We start from the raw sequence: 22,376 nt of genomic DNA, 5'->3' as shown, positions 1-22,376 counted from the left end.
GCGTTCGCGGACCTCTCACTGTTGTGGCCTCTCCCGTTGCGGAGCACAGGCTCCAGAGGCGCAGGCTCAGCGGCCATGGCTCACGGGCCCAGCCGCTCCGCGGCATGTGGGATCTTCCCAGACCGGGGCACGAACCCTGCATCGGCAGGCAGACTCCCAACCACTGCGCCACCAGGGAAGCCCCTTACTACTTCTTCATCACTTGTGAAGACATCACTTCTGCTGTGAAGCCATCCTTGGCTTCCCCAGACGGGTTGGATTCGTCCTCCAACCAATGGATACATGTCCTTATTTATTGTTGCTGTAATGTATATGCCGCCCTGTCCAGTAGACTGTAGCTCTGCCGAGGGCAGAGCTAAACGTCTATTCATTTTTGTGTCCCCTGAACCCAGAATCGATTGCCACAAAGTGGGATATTAACAGATGTTCCCTGAACAAATGAATGAATTGCTATTTCCAAAAACAAAACAAAAGAATAAAGCAAAACACTCACAGAACTTGTCTTGTTATAATGGGTTCATTTAACATTCTTGGTATATAATATTACACAGAGAAATATATGTGGATGTCTGTTCTGAAAGCATTCAAAAATGGATGGAGGTGTGTCTCCTTCTCACCTCTCTTTGTCTGCTAGCTTATCAAATCTTGATCTCTATGGGAATGGAAAAATGCTTAGGAGGCAAAATTATTAATGTAAGAGAAAAGTTGCTTTTTTCTTCAAAGTCCTTTAAAAATTTTTGCTACCAATTGTAGAAGACTTCATGTTAGAATAAATGGTATTGACTCTTGTTCAGTTTCATCCTGTCCTCCTTCACTGAAACCAGAGCTCTCATTGACAGGCAGACGGGATTTCCAGTGAGGTCCATAGGAAATCCATAATTTACCTATGGAAGTTGTGCACTTGGGTGATTCTCAGCGATTTAGAAGTTCTGTTTGTAACACTGGTTTCCTAATTGCTGTGACCGTGTCATAGCAAGGACTCACATTGTGTGTGAAAGTTAGCTTTGCAGAAACATGAGGATTCTCTTTTGCTTGAACATGTTTAGAAAGACACTTGTGAACTGAAAGATTTCACCCTGACGTTTAGCGTCTTCTGTGTTCTAATAAGTTTGGTGTCATTTGAATTGTCAACACATTGATACAAAAGCTAAATGATTTTCTTACATCATACATGGCTTTGAGTGTAATTAAGAAAAGTGATCTTACATTTTTTTATATGAAAAAGGTTGAACTTACTAAATGTTAGACTAGAGCTTGAACTATTTCTTACTGAGAGTCTATCTATTGCCATAGTTCAATGTCTCTTAAGTCAAACACTGGAGTTCATTACTTTTTTCCCACAAAGTAAAATTTTAAAAGTTACCATATGTTAAACATTCAATGCGCCAGGCATTATGCTAAAGTTTTGCGTAATTAACTCATATAATCCCCAAATAACCCTGCTGACATCATCATTTCCATTGTACAGATGACAATACTAACGTCCAGAAAAACAAAATGATATACCCAAGTTTATACAACTAATCAGTAGCTGAGTTAAGATTCAAACTCTGGTCTGTCTGACTCTAAATAAATCTATGCTGTAAACTAGTATATCACCTTAATATTTGTTGAATTTGGTTATTTTTGAGAGACTTTTTTTGGTGGGGGATTGGTTCCCCTTTAATTCTAACTTGAATAGAGTTGTACAGTAAATGACTGATATCCTAGGATTACCTTTAAATGTCTTAGGATGAAAAACTAAAGAAGCTGGTGGAACAGAATGGAACAGATGACTGGAAAGTAATTGCCAATTATCTCCCGGTAAGTTAGTAATTTTTTCTTTCTGTAAAAGGAAATCTTCTCCCAAAGATTTAAATAAGATATTGTAGGAGGTGATATTAAGACATTACATATTTGCTTGTATATAAGAAGTAAGGGAGAAATGCCTTATGTGTAACTTATATTTCTATTGTAATGCATATAATTAAAATTTCTAAATATATTTTTTAAGGATTTTTACAATGTATTTTAAACATTTGCTTCTTATTTTATCTTTTAATTTTTTAGGATAATATAAATTAGCATTTTGATGATTGGTTGTATGGCAGATGACTAAACTCACGGTACTTCCCCCAAGTCAGCTTCTTTTAAATTTCCTATTTTTTCAATGGCCATAATTTTGGTACCCTGGTTTAAAACTTTGGCGTTCTTTTAGACTTATCATACTCCCCCATCCCCTACAACCAAGCAAGGATTGCTTTGTTTATTCTTCTCACTGTTCCGTATGTTCGGCCCCTTTTTCTCTGTCTTCTCTGGCCGATTGCATTGCCTTCATGACTGGCTTTCCTACTTGTAGCTTTCCACTTTCCCATACATTCCAGACACCACTGACAGATGGAGCTTCATAAAATGCAGCTGTACTGCACTTTACTTTTCAAAACTAGCAACAGTAACTTCGAGTCTCACACATCAGGTAAACTGCCTGGCACATGAGGGCCTTCCCATACGCCTCAACTTACAGCCCCAGCTCTGTTTCCTACTTCCCCTGTGTAAGCAGGTTTGGTTGAATTCGTTTCTGCTTTCCCTCCTGAGGGCTCTTGTCCCTGGTGAGGCCACCTCCTAAAATGTTCTAGCCATCCTTCAAAGTCCATGCCAAGAGCTTTTCTGTAATCCTTCTAAGGAAACATAATTTCTCCTCCTCAGAAGATGCTCCTTTTTCCACCCCAATATCATTTTACTTTGGTCTCTTCTTGCATATGAATCAAATTCTGCCCTCTATTAGTTAATTATATATTTGTCTTTTACTTCTTACAAGACTATAAACTCTTATAAAACAGGGCCTATCTTTATTCAGCTTTGTTCTTTCTGCAATATTAACACTTGTGGTCCTAAATTGAAGCACATCTCTTAGTTTGAATGGGAATCAAACTTGAGTCATTTAGAGTGGGTTTCCATAGAAGTCCAACATCAATATGGAATCTCTAAGAAGTCCTAATCCATGTGGGTACTTCCAAATGCAGTACACTGAGGTTAAGATTAAGTTAAATTGACAACCAGGTATGCAGTACGATGATCCTTTAGTTCACATGGCAGGACTATTTCCCTCAGGATGCAGAGCTTCTAATTTTAGATGCAACTTTGATATATTCTTTGTATGTTCTTTAGCTGTAGGTAATGGGCTCTCCAAATATGCCCTAAACTATGTTCTTGAATGTTTTCACCGCATATTGTCCATGTGTGATTTATATTACAACAGTCTTCATGTGTTTATCACATCGTATCTGTATGACAGTGCACACTTTATCTTATTTGCCTAGAATCGAACAGATGTGCAGTGCCAGCACCGATGGCAGAAAGTACTAAACCCTGAGCTTATCAAGGGTCCTTGGACCAAAGAAGAAGATCAGAGAGTAAGTTCTTTCTCCGTTGGTGTGTGAATCACAATTATGAATATTCCCCAACATTGTTGACTGTTTCCCAACTTGAAGAAACAGGTAAAGTGTGCAAACAGGAAGCAGAGGACTCCATTCCCATATTTCCCATGAATGAAAGAGGATTTTTAGAAATTTTCTAAAGATCTTGTAACATGAAGAATGATTACACTGACTCATTACATAACATTAAAACATAGGTTATTTTTGTGTGTTTATCTGAAGGTGATAGAGCTTGTACAGAAATACGGTCCGAAACGTTGGTCTGTTATTGCCAAGCACTTAAAGGGGAGAATTGGAAAACAATGTAGGGAGAGGTGGCATAACCACTTGAATCCAGAAGTTAAGAAAACCTCCTGGACAGAAGAGGAAGACAGAATTATTTACCAGGCACACAAGAGACTGGGGAACAGATGGGCAGAAATCGCAAAGCTACTGCCTGGACGGTAATAATATGTCAAAAAATATATTGAATGGGAAGAATGAGGGAGTGGGTATTGAACATTCTGCTTTAAAATGTATGGTGAGTGAATTACATTTTATCGATGGTAAATGTTTCACGAGATAAACTAGATCCATAGCTTTTACAACTGGAAGAGATCTTAGAGTTTACCTGGTTGAGGACTTCCAGAATCCACCCAACAGTGAGCTTGGGCCAACTTTCCTCAGCCTCAGTTGCCCCATTTGCAAAACGGGGTATAACCTACTTCGTAGTCCCAATGCTAGTATCAAGTAAAACAAATGTCAGAGCACTTTGTAAACTACGAAACTCTAAACACATAGAAGCAAACCAAGGGTAGACAGTTTGTCTTTGGTCTGAGTTCACACAGCTGGTTAAGTGACCAGAAGGAATTTGGCTACCATTTTCCTGATACCATGTTCATTTCATTATACCACTTGGCCTAATTTTTTCTTTTGAATAAAGAAAGATTGTATTTCTAGAATTATCATACTGCTTCCAGGTTTTTAAATAATGTCGTTGTTAAGCTTTCTTTTTAATGAACAAAGCACGAAAATGACCTCATTATGAGGGATATCTATGGAAGCTCATTTTTGTCCCACTTTCCCCATTTAAACAGCTTATAACGGATGTCATTTAGTTTGGAAGATACTAATTATAAATCTTACATTAAAATATTGTAAGATAGGAAATATCTTAAATATTTCTATTCTTGAGCTTCATAACCCCAAAGTGGAGAAAGGGTCATTTCAAAGAAGGCTATGGCTCTCATGGTCTATGCAGTGTTCTCTTGTGATGTTCTGAAACATTTCCTCCCTCCTGGTTCAGTATAAGCTTAGAGAATTCAAGAGGTTGAGAAAAGGAGGCCTTTTCTCCCATATGGTCTGAAAGGATGTGCTGTTGATTCTTCCAAAAATTTAAGGGGCAATTGAACTTCCTCTTTCTTTAGCATACATTCCCCCACCCCCATCGAAATAGTAAAAGGGAGGCTTAAAACGGTTTCTTTGAATTGAGAAACTGTTTTCCTGAGAATTGAAAAACTTTAGTAAAAATGCTTTGCAGTTTGAAAATATATTGAGGAGTTAGCCCCTTTCCCTTCTGGATCCCATTTTGCATTTTCGCCTCCGGTTATGGTTCCATTTGCCTGGTTATGGAACCATTTGAGGTAGTTTTCAAAAGGTGGGAATTTTTTTTACTCAGAATCTCTGGCTAGTGCTATTCTAGATAAAGAGTAGACGCTGAGACGGCAGCAACGTCATTATTGCTCACCAAACTTTACCGAGTGCCTGTTGTGATGTGTAGGCCCTGCTAAGCCACACTCAGAGGAGTAATTTTCTAGAACAGCCAGAACTTTAAGTTGTATTAGAGTCTTGTATCACAATCAGAATAAACATGAAGGGTGTTGTATTGGAAATATTCTTAACAAGGAAACAAAATGGCTAAAAGATTTCAGCATTTATAGAAAACTATATAAGTTCCATATTATGTAATTTAGAGAAACCTATCAATTTTTAATTAGGTGATAGTGGAAGCATGATTTTTAGGAGGTAGAGAAGACAGAAACGATTAAAAGGAAAAAAACACTCGTAGTGGACCAAAAGAAAGGGTCTCTGTTAGAAACAGTTTTCTGTCAATTAACTGTAATCTGAATTGAAATTTTTGTTTGTAAAATGTGTATGTGATATATTTCTGTGCAGAACTGATAATGCTATCAAGAACCACTGGAATTCTACCATGCGTCGCAAGGTCGAGCAGGAAGGTTATCTGCAGGAGTCTTCTAAAGCCAGCCAGCCACCAGTGGCCACAAATTTTCAGAAGAACAGCCATTTGATGGGTTTTGCCCATGCTCTACCTTCAGCTCAACTCCCTCCAACTGGCCAGCCCTCAGTTAACAATGACTATTCCTATTACCACGTTTCTGAAGCACAAAACGTAAGCCATTCCTCAGAATTTAGTTTCATGAGAGAGGTGTTATTTTAGCTCCAGGTAATAATGATACTTTGCAGGTGCATACTTCTCAGCTTTCATGAACATGATCATGATCGCGATCAATCGAGAGGGGTAGGTGTTGTTATCCCTGATATGGATCCGGAAATGAGGATGTTAGTGATTTGTCCAGGGTTACACAGCTCGTAGAGATAGTACAGACTAAAACCCAAGTTGTTTGATTCTAACTTGCTGCTTCGAATCTAATTTGGGAAGTTAGCTTTTAGATGTAAATTTACTTAATAAGGTACTGCTGAAGAATGGGGGTATGGAGGTGCAGTTGTATCTAATACTTTTCTCTGCTCAAATGAAAAGTGAATGTAATATTACATTTAAAGAGGAAATAGTTTGACACTGAAATTTAACAGATGATTGTAAGTTCTGGTAGTGATCTAGCTGAAGTATTTTAATTTATTCTTTCAGTAAGTGTATACCTTCTTACTGTGAATCAGGAGCAGTTTTGTGACTGACATCTGACATCTTTTGTCTTCCTTTGAATCGGTGTGATTCTTTCTTCATTTCTTGATATTTATATTTATGGACAAAAATCTTCAAAATGGGTGGGAAAAGAAGAATAAAGAGAAAAAAATCAAGAAACTTGAATCTTAAAATCAACAATAATAAATGGTGAAACTTATCCAAGAATTCAGAGCTCATAAGCAAATTCTATGCAAAACATAGTAGTAGTTTTTACTCTTCTCTGTTCCATATATTTGACTACAGACCTTCCTGATTGTTCTCAGGAACTATCTTAATTGTGGCCTCTCCCGTTGCGGAGCACAGGCTCCGGACGCGCAGGCTCAACGGCCATGGCTCACGGGCCCAGCCGCTCCGCGCCATGTGGGATCTTCCCGGACCGGGGCACGAACCCGTGTCCCCTGCATCGGCAGGCGGACTCTCAACCACTGCGCCACCAGGGAAGCCCAAGAGGTGCTATACTCTTTCCTAAAGCTCATAATAATTCACAGAAAAATATTTTTATTTATAAACAGCTAGTGCCATCCGTTTTTACCATCAAAACTTCTTTCATACACTCGTGAATGTATTTTAGATTATATTTTTCTTTCTGTTTTACTCTAAGGAATACTTCCTATCAGGATCGATGAGCACCTTAAATTTCTTTCGCTCTGTTGCTTTCGCTCTTCAACAATTATTAAAGGCGTGGCTAAAATTTCAAATTGGAGTTGGGTTTTATTTATTTATTTTGTTTTGTGAATTTTATCAGAAAAGTGTTTGTTTGTTTGTTTTCCTTAGTCCTAGAGCAAAACTTCAGGAAGCCAACAAGTCCCCTGAAGCACGTGTAACCATGAATGACTCAGCCTTTGTTTGTTTTGCCTTTTTTTAATTAAATTTTATTTATTTTTTTATACAGCAGGCTCTCATTAGTTATCTATTTTATACATATTAGTGTATATATGTTTTGCCTTTTTGATGTAGGTCTCCAGTCACGTCCCATATCCTGTAGCGTTACATGTAAATATCGTCAATGTCCCTCAGCCAGCTGCTGCAGCCATTCAGGTAAGCGCATTTTAAGATCATTTCGTGAAGAAACTCATTAGCTACTCAAGGCACAGTTCTGTTTCTTTCATCCAAACGATTATTTGCACCTGATCCACTGAAGTTAAAAGAAGAGGGGGCTGTGGGGAGGTGGGCAGAGTTCTGGCCAGCAAGCTACACTTCCGGAGTGAATTAGTGCCAGAATTCTCAGGTTCTCTGATGTTAGAAGTTGAAACAATCCCTCCATCAGCACCTCTTCTAGCCTCAGGTTTCACATCCCTCCCTTATGTCTGGGATAACTTTCAGAGATTTCTACAGTGGCCAGATTCCGTTGGCGTTTGTTCCACGCCAGGGCTCTTTGGGTTCTGTGTGGTCCCTCGTGAACCTTGGGCCACGATCGTTGTATTTTCACTTTCCCACCAGATCTTTGTCTTTTTTTCTCCCTTAACTTTTAATTTCAGAGACACTATAACGATGAAGACCCTGAGAAAGAAAAGCGAATAAAGGAGCTAGAGTTGCTTCTAATGTCGACTGAGAATGAACTCAAAGGACAGCAGGCACTCCCAGTAAGATGTCACTGCCTATTTGATCTGGGCGGGGGATAACGCTTGACCCCAGCGCTCTTCTGTATCTTTTCCCTTATCTTCTAAATATCACACTAATCAAGACTCTGTATATCCACTAACAATGTTTAAACACTAGAGGTTGCTTGTAATAAAATGCAGTTGGTATCACGATGTGTGTTGACTAAGTTGGAAGTAGTCCTTTTGTGTTGCCATAGAAACTCAATATCCGTTTGTGATTCTCATTCTTGATTTTTTTTTTTCTTCAGAAGGACTGTAATCAATTCAAAGACTAGCAGAGAAAAAAATGAAAATTTGCAATTTTTTTTTTTTTAACAAATCTGTGTATCTGTCGGGTGCCTATTCATTCGATTTTTTCTTTTTCTATTCTTTTAAGCTAGATTTTCATACTTTATAATTTCAAACACGATTTGATGTATGTCCAGTATATACATGTAAAAAAGATATATATTAAATCTCTCCATAAGCAACATAAATGAATCTCTTTTGTTTGCACACACAAAAGCTGTGTGGACCATTACTGAATTTTGACATCTTTTCTAGTGATTGGGCAGCAAACTGGGAAAGCAGCTTGCACTTTGTAACGTATGTAATTAACCAACAAAGAGAATAAAAGATGTGATACCCAGTAGGTATTCTGAGGAGTAGATTTCTTTTTTGTTAAATAATAAAATGATTATGTGCATATGATAGTTCGACCACTTTTTAACTTTAGTTAATGTTTTGCAATTTCTCCTGTTGCATGGTCATGCTGAAAGGAGACTTCTGTTAATTTGCTCTTCTGCTTTCCTAACCACGTTGATTTGGCAGCCCTTCACTGCATCAGTGCAATCTGTAGCATTAAAAAAGGAGTAGAAGCCACAAGAATATATGCAAATAAAAGCAACTCTAACTCTTGAATCCTCCAGCCTTTTTGTAGGTTAGAATGAGAATAGCCCACTTCTTAATTTGCAGCAAACATTTATGATCCTATTGGAAATTATGTCAAAGTAGATTTTTAAGACATTCCATGTGAGAGTTGTACTTTGTAACATAATCCCTCTATTTGCAGTTTTAACAAAATGATGACAGTGAAGGTAATCCTATAGATGACAGGCTATACCATTATTAAAAAGCAGGGTCTTGCATTGATAGAAGGAAACATCTTGACAACTGTCTCATAGGCGCAAGTTTTGGATGATGCAACAACTTTTATCTTTCCTCTAACAGCATCTGATACCTTGTGCAACTTCATTGCTAAGTTCCTTCTCCCTTTTTCCTCCCCGCTTTTTCTTTATTCCCCCACCCCCTCCTTAGACACAGAACCACACATGCAGCTACCCTGGGTGGCACAGCACCACCATTGCCGACCACACCAGACCTCATGGAGACAGTGCACCTGTTTCCTGTTTGGAAGACCACCACTCCACTCCATCTCTGCCGGTGGATCCTGGTTCCCTACCTGAAGAAAGCGCCTCTCCAGCCAGGTGCATGATCGTCCACCAAGGCACCATTTTGGACAATGTTAAGAACCTCTTAGAATTTGCAGAAACACTTCAATTTATAGATTCTGTAAGTAGAATTTTTAAGGCAAGTTAATGTTTTTGGAAGGGGGATTAGGAAACTCCTCAAATTGTTGCCATTTTCTATGGCGAATATCATGTTACTAGCATATGTTAACGTAAACGTATGACTTTAGTTTCTGTGTATTTATTTTTTCAATATCTGATTTCTTAGGCTACCCAGATAAAAAGGTAGCTTTTCACATATTTCCTTCAAAATGCATATTTTTAAAAATAGTAAAGTTAATGACCTATAAGTAGAGCTTGGGTAATAGGAATGATATTTGGATTATTTTAAACTTGATTTTTTGTACTTTGCTTACTCCTTTGTGTTTCCCAAAAATTGTGCTTTGCTTTTGGATAGCACATTAAGAATTATGTTCACTCGGAGCTTAAAGCCATCTTTCAATATATTTGAAGTGGTAATATGTTCATTTGTTGGCGCATGGCTTTCTCCACAAAACATTGATTACCAGTCCCAACTGATTCACTGAGACAAACCATCTCTGGTGAAACGAACTTGAATTCAGTATCACAAAAGCAGACACTCAGTTCATTTCCTTTGTTTCCCAGTTGGTTAAAAAGCATTTACTGCATCCCCCATCAGAGGATGAACATTGCCAAAATGTGCTATCAAAAAGGTCTTCTTTTTGCTTTGAACTGCATGCAAATGATAGAGTGCCAGGAGGTCCCTGCAGCACCAGGGTAGGGCCAGCCTTGAGGCAGCATGGGAGACGCACCATGCAGTGTACCAGAACAACTGTTCATCCCGAAGCTGTTTCTCAGGAGGTCAAGCAAGCGGGCCAGGTGTTTTCTTTGCATTCAGCATCTCTTTCTCAGTGCTGTGTTTCAGGTGATGGCATACATCATGCACACACTGTCTCAAAGTTCTGCGCCTCCCACATTGTTTCAGGATCCTTCATCGTGGGGTGATCTCAGCAGTTTTGAATTCTTTGAAGAAGCAGCTTTTTCACCTAGCCAACACCATGCAGGCAAAGCCCTCCAGCTTCAGCAAAGAGAGGGCAATGTGAATAGGCCAGCAGGAGAGCCTAGCAAGAGGGCAAACAAACGCGTTCACTTGACCCGCCCAAGCCCTTCCCTCCTGCGAGGCCCAGCACAATTCCACGGGTCATCCTTTGAAAAAAGCGGGGCCAGACCAGCCCCATAGCCACTGGACACCCTAGTTCCTTGATATTTGCTGACGTCAGCAGTTCAACTCCCAAGCGTTCCCTTGTCAAAAGCCTACCTTTCTCCCCCTCGCAGGTAGAGCACAATTTCTGCACAGCTGTTACTAATTTTCAACAGACACCTGACCCTTAATAATCTAGAAACTAATCCTTTGGAACAAATGACTCATTACTGTTGTCTTCACTGATTTCATTCCGTTGTTGCCTCTGGCTGTTGCTAAGTCATACCGCCTCCCAGAGTGTAGGCTCTCTGTAGACTGACTGATGATTTTGTCATAATTCTCTCTCTGACTTTTTGGTGATTCTAAAGAGAGTTAGTTGCCGGGGATGTGCTTTTATTTCCTTCAACACTAGAGTTTAACATTTCTATTTCTTCCTCTTCTCCCATCCCTTTAAAAACTTTAACAGATTTTCTGCCTCTTTGTTCACTTATTGTTATGTGATTCACTGACCCAGGGGAGGAGGGAACCAAATTATGTTTAGATAACATTTGAGCTGCAACTAGAAAATTTAAAGGTTCCAGTCCATCTTTAAGTGAAAAAGTTTGGGGAGAAAATGAGGAACAAATGCTTAAGAAAAATAACGTATGTTTTAATTTCAATTTCTCAACATTGGCTCTTCTGAGTCGTGCCATAATATTTTATTGGCAGTTTTTGCCAATGAAAGTTCTTATTTCGTACAGCTTTTTTAAGGCATGGAAATTATAATTTTTATCAAAGACTTGTGTTCCTTAATTATGAAAATAATTGAAGCTAAAGGATAATTTGGCACTTTAAAACATTTTTCCAATTATGCCTGTTGAGTCTGTTTTAAGAACAACTTAGGTATGAGCAAATGATATGTCCACTAAAAAAAGGTCTTCTTTTTTTGCTTGTATTTTCCAAACCCTGTTCTGAAGTATATTAGTTCTACAAGACTTTAATGATGTTCCAGAAAAACATCTAAATATATAGGTATATAAGTTTGGGAAACACTGAATCAAACAAAATTAAAATGGTTTCTTTACTGCAGGACCTCTCAAAGTTTTTAATATACGGCTGTGCATTGTGAATTTCCAGGAGGAGATTACAATATGTGTGTTTCCCAAATTTGTTTTACCTTGGAACCATTTGAAGAACACCTGTTACTTTCCCAGAACATCAGTGTTCTGAGAGATACAGCTTAAATTATTCAAGAATTTTCCACATGACGTCAACTTTATATAATAATGGTTCGTAGATCATTAAAGAGAAAAAACAAAGTACGAAAGAAAAAATGATTACTTTCCAAAAAAATCACTTTAACACCTTTAATGTTAATAAGAAGTGCCTCTCATTCTCTTTAATGACAAGTGTCCTCATTGAGAATGTTTTCTTAGGATTTTGCAAGTTTTTCAGCGTTGACTCTAGATTTTATTTCTAGGAAATCATACTCCAAATCCTGGGTGCTGAATTGAAATAAAACACTATGTGCTTGTTAACATCATTGTTATCTCATATAATGGGCCAGTAAAACATACCTACCTGTTAACAACATGTCATTTTTAAATTGGGCTGAGTAAAGAATCACTGTTTAATTAAGTATATTTTCTTTCTTCCCATATTTAGTTCTTAAACACTTCCAATAACCATGAAAACTTAGACTCGGAAATGCCTTCTTTAACTTCCACGCCTCTCAATGGTCACAAATTGACTGTTACAACACCATTTCATAGAGACCAGACTGTGAAAACTCAAAAGGAAAATACTGTGTAAGTCCTTGTTTCAAGAAGAAAATTATTTATTTTATTTACTTATATTTAATTAATAGAATATAGTCCCCAAATGTCTGATCTATTTATATGTATGTAATTTTACTGATCCACTTTTATATACATAGTCATGTGTATCTCCACATTGAATATGTCTGTCCTGGGCATGTTAGAACTACCTAGAGGTAGAAGGTAGGAGAATAAACTAAATTACCTTTTGTAGTTCATTTCAAAATTTCCTATATATGGGCTTCCCTGGTGGCGCGGTGGTTGGGAGTCTGCCTGCCGATGCAGGGGACACGGGTTCGTGTCCCGGTCCGGGAAGATCCCACGTGCCGCGGAGCGGCTAGGCCCGTGAGCCATGGCCGCTGAGCCTGCGCGTCCGGAGCCTGTGCTCTGCAACGGGAGAGGCCACGACAGTGAGAGGACCGCGTACTGCCAAAAAAAAAACACAAAAATTTCCTGTATATGCAAAGGTAATTTAAAAATAACTTTTCCATTCAGTTTTTGTTTGTTCAATAAGTCCTTTTCTTCTTCACCAAAAACAAGCTTTTTCAGCCTCCTTTCCTCTTTGATTATAAACTTAAGAATGAGTATGGTTCTTTACTTAGTTCATATTTTTTTAATCTTATTTTTTCTTTTTGAAATTTATCTATAGATAGGACCTCCTTTGCCATCCCCAGGAAAATTATATGATTAGAAGCCAAGGAGTGATTAAGTAGTCATTTATAGTCAATAAAGCCTTAACCAATTCAAAGAAATGGGAGAGAACATCAATAAGAATTATAAGAAACCTTTTAAAAAAGCAATTTTATTGTTTCCAATATAAAATACACTTTAAAAGGTTAACATATGTTTTCTGTTGTGGGTAGATAAGAGATAATGAATAGATAAAATAGATTTTTAAATGACATCAGATCTTCACAATACTTATGGTCATTATAAAGGCTTAGGGGTACTACATGTGTTTTCGGAATGATTAAAGAAAGATGAGAAATATTTTAATGCTCTTAGTTTTGGGGTATGATATTTTGAAATATGTGATATACATATTATCTTTTCCCTAACAATACATATATGATTCATCAGCATACCCTATTCCATATCAATGAGTTTATTGTATTCAGTAGAAAAATATTCAATTTAATAGGTAGAGAAATGTAAGGGACATATGTTCTTCTATATTTAACCAAAACTTGTTTTCCTTTTAAAGTTTCAGAACTCCAGCTATCAAAAGGTCAATCCTAGAAAGCTCTCCGAGAACTCCTACACCATTCAAACATGCACTCGCAGCTCAAGAAATTAAATATGGTCCCCTGAAGATGCTAGTAAGTTCTCACAAAGTTCTTGGGGTTTAGTTGGATTATTAGCACAGACAGAAATTGTCCTCTGATACAAATGTACCCAATCATCCCTTCAGCCTCAGACACCATCTCATCTAGTAGAAGACCTACAAGATGTGATTAAACAGGAATCTGATGAATCTGGAATTGTTGCTGAGTTTCAAGAAAATGGACCACCTTTACTGAAGAAGATCAAACAAGAGGTAAACACAAGATTCTTTGGAAGGATCAACCCTGCTGTTTTTGTCCCTTGTGGGCAGCTTGATGTGTCTGGGGGAGGTGGGGAGGCACTGTGTAACAGTACCACTTTTCATAAAAGATTTTCATATAAGATGCAGTTATGAGGTACTGCCAAGCTGTAGGCATGCAATCTTGCATTTGGGAAGCCGAGCCACTTCTATTTCCTTCCTGTTTGAACAGAAAACATGTGAGAGAGTATAAAGGAAAGAGAAGGAAGCAGTTTTGTATTGTACTTTTTAAAATCACTGATATATAGATGGATGGATGACTGGTTGATACATAGATATTTAATTTTTGGACATCACGGAAAATGGAAACTAATTAAATTAATAGTATCTATTTTTTTGGTAAGTCTTTTTGATTTTACTCATTCTAATGAGTGTGGCATTGTACCTCACTGTAGTTTTTTTTTTAATAGATCTTTATTGGAGTATAATTGCTTCACAATACTGTGTTAGTTTCTGTTGTACAGCAAAGTGGATCAGCCATATGCATACTATGTCCCCACATCCCCTCCCTCTTGAGCCTCCCTTCCACACTCCCTAACCCACCCCTCCAGGTCATCTCAAAGCACTGAGATGATCTCCCTGTGCTGTGCTGTTCCTTCCCACTAGCTAACTGTTTTACATTGGTGTCAAGAAGCATTTCCAACAGGTTCGATACAGTGCCGCTTGAATTTATTTTCATATAAGGATAAGTGGTTGAGAGATTGGCCATAGATTTACTTTTTCTTCAGGCTTACTGAGATATAATTGACAAATAAAATTATAAAGTATTTAAAGTGTACAATGTGATGTTTTGATATATGTGTACCTTATGAAAGGATTCTCCCCCATTGAGTTAATTTACACATCCATCTCCTCACATATTTACCTTTTTTTCCAGTGAGAACATTCAAGTTCTACTCTTTTAGCAAATTTCAGTTATACAATACAGTGTTATCAACTACAGTCACCGTATTATACATTAGATCCCCAGACCTTATTCATCTTACAGAAGTTTACTCTTGAGTTTAACAGTTTCATGGGAAGTTCTAGCTCTAGAAACAACAAAGCACTTCCTGTTTGCTTTTAGGTGGAATCTCCAACTGATAAAGCAGGAAACTTCTTCTGCTCAGACCACTGGGAAGGGGAGAGTCTGAACACTCAGCTGTTCACACAGGCATCGCCTGTGGCAGATGTGCCAGTAAGTTATGACATGTTATGAGATGTTGGTGGCTCACAGAATTCTGTGCATGGCATGTGGGACCACTGTGGTTTGGGCATTTAGTGCATCATACTTCTAAATATTCTCTCACATGCTTATTTTCTTATGATTATTAATGTTGAATATAAAGTGAGATTTTCTACCTGTGTTGGAAATAGACTGTGTTCCACTGCAGACTTGTTTATTTTCTTATGATCTGAGTCCTTGCCACTTAAAAAATCTGCTGCATGTATATACACATTCCCATGAAAACAGAATATTAAGTTTTACATTTTCTTTTAATTTACTTATTTGTCTTCTAAATGTAGTATAGGTTTCCCCTGCTATATGAAAGTAGAGCATTCCTACGATACCTTTAGTAGGCCAAAATGACGTAAAGCAAAGCAGCAGTTTACCTTCGGACATATCTTGCTAACAGGTGCAAAAAATAAAATTAAAAAAAAAAAAAGAAACAAATGTAACAAATAGAAGCAGACTCACAGATACAGAGAACAAACTAGTGGCTGCCAGAGGGGAGAGGGGTGGGGAGGGGGACGAAATAGGTGAACCGGATTAAGAGGTACGGACTCCCAGTTATAAAGTAGATGTCACAGGGATGTAATGTGTAGCACAGGTAAGATAGTATTTTTTAATAACTGTGTATGATGTGTAATCTATAAAAATATCAACTCACCATGGTGTAACCTGAAACTAATACAATATTTTAAATCAACTATACTTCAATAAAAAGTGGATAAAAATAACGAAATTGAGATAAAGCACAGATGCTCACACAGTTCAAAACTATGGGGCTTGATGCTGAGATGCCGAGTGTAGTGCCTGGGGAAGGAGCTTGGTGGTGCCACTCTAACTGCTCAGAGTGTGTGCTGCCTCTGTAACAGTTGGCTGCAAAAGAAAAGCAAAAATTCTCTTCAGATTTCTTTTGGTTAACAGTTAGCGAAAATATTAGGTACTAAGGTAGGACTTTCATAAAAGCAAAGTGGTGTGAAGTGAACTTTTGAATAGCAGGGGATGCCTGTATTTCCTCCTTGCTAAGTTGTCTCCTGTTTGGTTTTGTGTAGCATCTAGCATAGTGCTAATCATAGTGTCTATAGTAAATTCCCTTTATTGCACCCAATATTGCATTGCTTTGCTTACCACCATTTTTTTTAATAGACTATTTTTCAGAGCAGTCTTAGGTTAACAGCAAAGTTGAGCAAAAGGTACGGAGATTTCCCATATATCCCCTGGCCTCACATATGCACAGCCTCCCGATCATCAACACACCCCACCAGAGGGGTATATTTGTTACAGCTAGTGAGCCTACATTGATACATCATCACCCTAAGCCCAGAATTTATGTTAGGGTTCACTCTTGGTGTTATTCATTCCATGGATTTGGACAAATTTGTACTGACATTTATCCACCATTATAGTATCGTGCAGAGTAGTTTCAGTGCCCTAAAAGTCCTCTGTGTTCTGCTACTATTCATCCCTCCAACTTCTGGCAACCACTAATCTTTTTACTGTCTCTAGTTTTGCCCCTTCTGGAATATTATATAGTTGGAATCATACAGTGTGTAGCTTTTTCCAGCTAGCTTCTTTCACTTAGTAACATGCTCTTAAATTTCTTCTGTGTCTTTTTGTGGCTTGGTAGTTTTGTTTTGTTTTGTTTTGCCCTTGGTTAACCATCGATTTTAAAGTTTGTAACTTGTGAATGATTGCCCTTTCCTCTTATGAAAAATCAAAGCTAATAGCAATTGCTAATATTTATTCAATGTGTTCTAAGTGGTGAGTTAATAGTCTAAGAGCTTTAGATACATTAACTCATCTAATCCTCACAAGGTTGGTAACATTATCATTTCCATTACACCAGGGGAGAAACTGAGGCATAGGGAGGCTTAGTCACTTACTCAAGATTGTATAGCTTATAAGTGGCGGTTCTGGGTTAGAACTTTAGTCTAGTTCTAAATTCCATACTTTTCACCATTATACTATACTGCCATTAATCTGTAAGTCAAAAATATTTCTTTACCAATATATGAAATAAACAGTTCTCTCACCAGAGTTTAGTAAAGTTTTAAAAGCACAAATTTATTAATCCATTTAGCAGATGTATTTTGAGTGCCTGCCTCATTGCCTAGAACTGTGTGGGACCCTGAAGCTTTTTGCTTTAGTGATGTTTGCCACAGTGGGATTAGGGTTAGTACATAGTTGAGTTCTCAGTTTAGCTCATTGGGAAGAGAATTTCTGGCAAATACCTGCATTTTTTTCCTGCCAATGTGTGTCAACTCATACTAATCTGCTCTCTAAAGTGTTAGAATTGTGTCGGCTCTCCTATTATCCAACCTAATTTAAATTTCAAATTATTCTCTTTCACTTTAGAATATTCTTACAAGTTCCGTTCTTTCCCTTTAGAATATTCTTACAAGTTCCGTTTTAATGACACCAGTATCAGAAGATGAAGACAATGTTCTCAAAGCATTTACAGTACCTAAAAACAGGTCCCTGGCGAGTCCCTTGCAGGTAATTATTATTCCAACATTGGTATCTTAAAAGTCATTCACTAAAAAAAATTTTTTTTTTAAAAAAAGAAAAACATTTTAGACATAGAGGAGTGATGCTTTTAAACAACTCCCAATGTCTAAAAAACTCCTAAAATTCCTTGTTGCCACTCATATGAGACTCACTGGAAATTTTTTATTAGAGCAGGCTCCCAAAGCCTGATGAAGTGAAACATTTCTTACTGTGACTGAGATTAAGACTGTTAATTACACATGTCAATACCTCCTTCTTCTACTTTTAAAGGTTTTATAAAAAATTGGTATAGTTTAATTTAATTTCAAAATTTTTTATGTTTTCTGCTCCCTCACTAAGCCATCAAAGCTCAGACCCTGTTTAGATTTTCAATGAAGTTTGAAATTAGACAGCTAGAAGAGAATTACAACATATTTGACTATCAGAATGACAAACTCAACTGTCAGTGTTATGTGGCTAATCTGTAGTTGAACATCTGCTCCCGGGTTTTAATATCAAAAGAGATTTCCCTTTTTTGAAGGAGGTGTATGTTGATGAAATACAACAAATTCCAAATTAATCCCGAGCCAAATGTAAATAAGAATGTAAATTTGTTCCCTTAAATTATTTAAAGCATTTCCCAACATTCAATAGCCCAATACCCAGCCACCTCCTGAGCCCTCCCCTCCATCCTCCTGTGCTACACTGAGGGAAAAGTCATAGCCCCTGCAGCACGCAGAGAACCTGGATTAGGAAGTGGAAAGTCACAGTTGTCCTGTGAGGGAAAGGCACTGTTTTAGGCAGTGTGATTTGATAGAGTGTCCTGTTCCTGGAAGGGCTTTCCCATCACTGCAGTAGGCCTTCTCTCTCCAAATTGTGAGACTCTTAAGACTACCCCCTTTAAAGCATTTGTGATATTTAGCATTATTTTTAAGAAATACAAACACAGCTGGAAGGGCTGTAGGCACACTGTGTCTTAATTCCATCAGGTTGCTCTCCTTGTGGCTTCTGTCTGATCCAACTGCTTTGATGAAAGGTGACTGTTGACTGGAGTGTGGACTAGGGAAAGTCTGTCCTTGCGGGGAATCTGGAGTCCTTCCCGAGTCAATCAGGCTTGGGCAGCCATGTGAAGAAGACTCAGAATATGGCAAAGCACTGGAAGATGAGGAAAAGAACAGAAGGGGGACATACGGGGGACAAAGAAAGGGGATTAGAAGGATTCTAACCAGAGCAGAGAATTTGACTAGTGCTATTAGTGCATTAATTAAAGTAGGTTGAGTTTTATGTGTATTTTGTAACCTATGCTAGGATCTGACCGATATTTATAATAGTATAAAAAAAGTGCATTCTATGTGGCAAAGTGCCACATATATATATATATTTAGGGACAGTTATCATTATGTAGGTTGAAAACCCCTAGTTCTTTCTCTAAAACTAAATCCTAAAGCTTTTGGCCTAACCAAATAGTGTTTAGCAAAACCTAAATCTAAACTTTTATGCAGATATAAATAAAATATATCCAGCCAAACACAGTACAGATATAAAATATATATATTACATAAAATTTGGCAAGAGTGTCAGATTTCTAAAAAATAGGTTGTCTAATTTTTACCTTGAAGATTTTAATGACACTAATTAAAAAATAATCAGTATGGAACTTTATTATCAGCATATTTATATTTTATTTGATGGAAATATTACTTATCTTTGAAACTCAGTATTAAGTAGTAGCTCTATTTTTTTTTAAATTTATTTAATTAATTTATTTTTGGCTGCACTGGGTCTTCGTTGCTGCACGCGGGCTTTCTCTAGTTGCAGCGAGTGGGGGCTACTCTTCACTGCGGTGCACAGGCTTCTCATTGTGGTGGCTTCTCTTGTTGTGGAGCATGGGCTCTAGGCCTGCGGGCTTCAGTAGTTGTGGCATGCAGGCTCAATTGTTGTGGCTCGCGGGCCCTAGAGCACAAGCTCAGTAGTTGTGGCGCAAGGACCTAGTTGCTCCACAGAATGTGGGATCTTCCCAGACCAGGGCTTGAACCCGTGTCCCCTGCATTGGCAGGCAGATTCTTAACCACTGCACCACCAGGGAAGTCTGGTAGCTCTGTTTTTATTAGTCAGTATATCGGTGAGTCATATGTGGCACTCTACAGATTCTGATATTGTATATTGAGATTAAGCCACCTACGTACATCACATGGTGAAGGTAACATTTGTCGGTTGATTTTGGAGTCAATGCTTCTATCTACATTATATGGTTTTAGTGACTTACACCGCTCAAATATATTTTAATAACCTGCTATAATAGATAACTAATTCATTTTAAGAATGAATGAGTGAATGGCACACACCACGTATCTCCTTCATTTTGTGTCATGGAACCATAGCTTCTCGTACCATAGAAATATGTGATTTCTAAAATGTTTCAAACTTCTGTGATAAATATCAGAAAACGTGTCAGGTGATTCTAAATATTTAAGCATATATTGCCTATATTTCATATAACCCTGACTCAACAATATTTATGTAGGTAATTTTAAGTAATTTGGTAATTTTTTATTAAAACCATTATGCTTTATCACATCTATTGATAATTCAATTTGACCTAATTAGGCAGATTTCTCATGAACAGTATTGTTGAACATATTGTGCATTTGTTAAATGATCTGGCTATTCAACTTGAGTACTTTATATAACCTAGAAATTTTGTCATTTGTACTTATAATAAATCAAATGTTAAATGGGATTTTAACCAAACAATCTAGACATTTTTGTTAGAGTGCATTTAATTAAAACAACTAAATATGACTCCTAAAATATTTTAAATTTCTAATACTTCTAAAATGTAAAATGTCATTTGTATAGTACAGTTGATTGTCTATCCATCTAGTTGACTAAATAAATTTACTTAGGTACAAGAAAAGTTTATTGAAGACTACACTAACTGTGCAATTCTGTGCTCTGTCATTTCAGTGGTAATGATCCTTGGCTTAATTATAGCTGTAACACTTTAGACAGAGTAGTTATTGTTTTGAGGGCCCAAATAGTGGGGCTTTATAGTTCAGCCTCTAATGCACATATAAATACATGTGCTTATACATGAATACGTGTAATAGTTACATTTCCTTCCTCTCTTCTTCGAACCAGCCATTTCCCTAAGGTGCTGTGATCCTTTTAGTGGGAAATGGTATGTAGAGACCAAACTCAGGGTGCTAAGTATGCCCATTTTTTAGGTGGGTTGTCATTGAGAAGCAAAGAATTTTAATAACTCAGAGCTTTCCATATAACCCCTAGTCCATAAGCTATAATGTTTAGAGGCTATTATAAACCATTATGCACAATGTTATATTTGGTTTTGAAATTATTTATGCTTGATCTTTTTTTAAAAGGAATTTGTAGCAGCTGCATAATAGTATAATAGTTGGATTTCTTCTTTTTTTTTAGTTGCCTTAACTCTAATTGTAAAAACAAACAGGGACTCTTATAATAAAAATGTTCTGAGACATTTTTGATATTTGTGTCTTTCATATAGCTCAGAATATGTGAGATTTTCGGACCATTGTGCTGTTTTCCTCACACTGTATGGTAGTAGAGAATGGAGTCTAGAAGCTTATACACAAATGAGGAAATAGACATTCAGCCTAGAAATCTTGCAGTTTGGAGCAGGAAAGGCAGATTCACTGTGGAACACTACTGGATTCTGCTGTTCGAAAGTTACCCTGACAGAGCCCAAGGCAGACACACACACATACACACACACACAGCTCCCTCAGCAAGGAGAAAAGAACTGCCTGTTTTTCTCAATGTGCTTTCAATTTGCTTTACATTTTGAAGTAAATACATTATGCCAATAAACATTTCCTAAGGTAGACATTTTCATTGGTAGATCTGAAACTGTACTTAAGTTATAAGCCTCTGAACTTCTGTATTTTTCTCTTAAATTATAATTTCCTTTTATTCCTGTTTAAAACCCAAATGTAAAAGATATGTTCATATGCTTTTTACTCACTCACTTTCCTCTTTTTTGTAACCACAGAATGACAGCCTTAAATTTTAATTTCCTGACTTGGCTTGTCCTAGCCTTACTTTTTAAAAACAGTGAGTTTAAGTAAATTTCTCAAGCCATTAATACTTAAACACATTTGCACAGCATCAAAGAATCTTAGGATATTATTGCAAGCAGTTGAAGCTCACTTCTTCAGTTCCATGTGCTTTGGATTGCTTTTTGCATGATTGGCATTGCTAAGGAGTGTAATAAGCTAGCATGCAGGCAACAGGCACCTGGGTTCTAGTCTAGACATCACCAGTTTCTAACTGCATGTTTTTAATTCATTAACTTCTGCAGATGAAAATGCTCTCATTTTAAATTGGGGACTATAGTATTTCCTCCACTTATCATACAAGGTTTCTATGAAGATCAAATGGATATAATATTACTTTCAAAATGGAAGCACAGGGCTTCCCTGGAGACATCACCAGTTTCTAACTGCATGTTTTTAATTCATTAACTTCTGCAGATGAAAATGCTCTCATTTTAAATTGGGGACTATAGTATTTCCTCCACTTATCATACAAGGTTTCTATGAAGATCAAATGGATATAATATTACTTTCAAAATGGAAGCACAGGGCTTCCCTGGGCGCAGTGGGGTGGAGAGTCCGCCTGCCGATGCACTGGGCCCAGGGTCGTACCCCCCTCTG

At 37.5% G+C, this 22,376-nt stretch overlaps 1 protein-coding gene across 5 annotated transcripts in view; it reads left to right on the top strand.

Annotated features, from left to right (window-relative positions):
- Positions 1–22,376, top strand: part of MYB (MYB proto-oncogene, transcription factor) — a 35,860-nt gene that overhangs the window by 5,307 nt on the left and 8,177 nt on the right. Inside the window, exons 3-14 of one of the 5 annotated variants that reach the window (XM_007452974.1) lie at positions 1,732–1,803; positions 3,300–3,392; positions 3,639–3,859; positions 5,571–5,805; positions 7,297–7,377; positions 7,818–7,913; positions 9,237–9,491; positions 12,255–12,397; positions 13,611–13,725; positions 13,818–13,943; positions 15,055–15,165; positions 17,584–17,691. In XM_007452974.1, the coding sequence (XP_007453036.1) occupies positions 1,732–1,803; positions 3,300–3,392; positions 3,639–3,859; positions 5,571–5,805; positions 7,297–7,377; positions 7,818–7,913; positions 9,237–9,491; positions 12,255–12,397; positions 13,611–13,725; positions 13,818–13,943; positions 15,055–15,165; positions 17,584–17,691 (1,656 nt within the window). Of the gene's footprint in view, positions 1–1,731; positions 1,804–3,299; positions 3,393–3,638; positions 3,860–5,570; positions 5,806–7,296; positions 7,378–7,817; positions 7,923–9,236; positions 9,492–12,254; positions 12,398–13,610; positions 13,726–13,817; positions 13,944–15,054; positions 15,166–17,583; positions 17,692–22,376 lie in introns of all 5 variants that reach the window. The other 4 variants (XM_007452973.1, XM_007452975.1, XM_007452977.1 and 1 more) reach the window with 4 other exon arrangements.

This window comes from Lipotes vexillifer, unplaced genomic scaffold (genome assembly GCF_000442215.2).
Source record: "Lipotes vexillifer unplaced genomic scaffold, Lipotes_vexillifer_v1.1 scaffold155, whole genome shotgun sequence".
NCBI lineage: Eukaryota > Metazoa > Chordata > Mammalia > Artiodactyla > Lipotidae > Lipotes > Lipotes vexillifer.
Note: the sequence above shows the minus strand (reverse complement) of the source record. Positions and strands in the feature narration are given on the sequence as shown.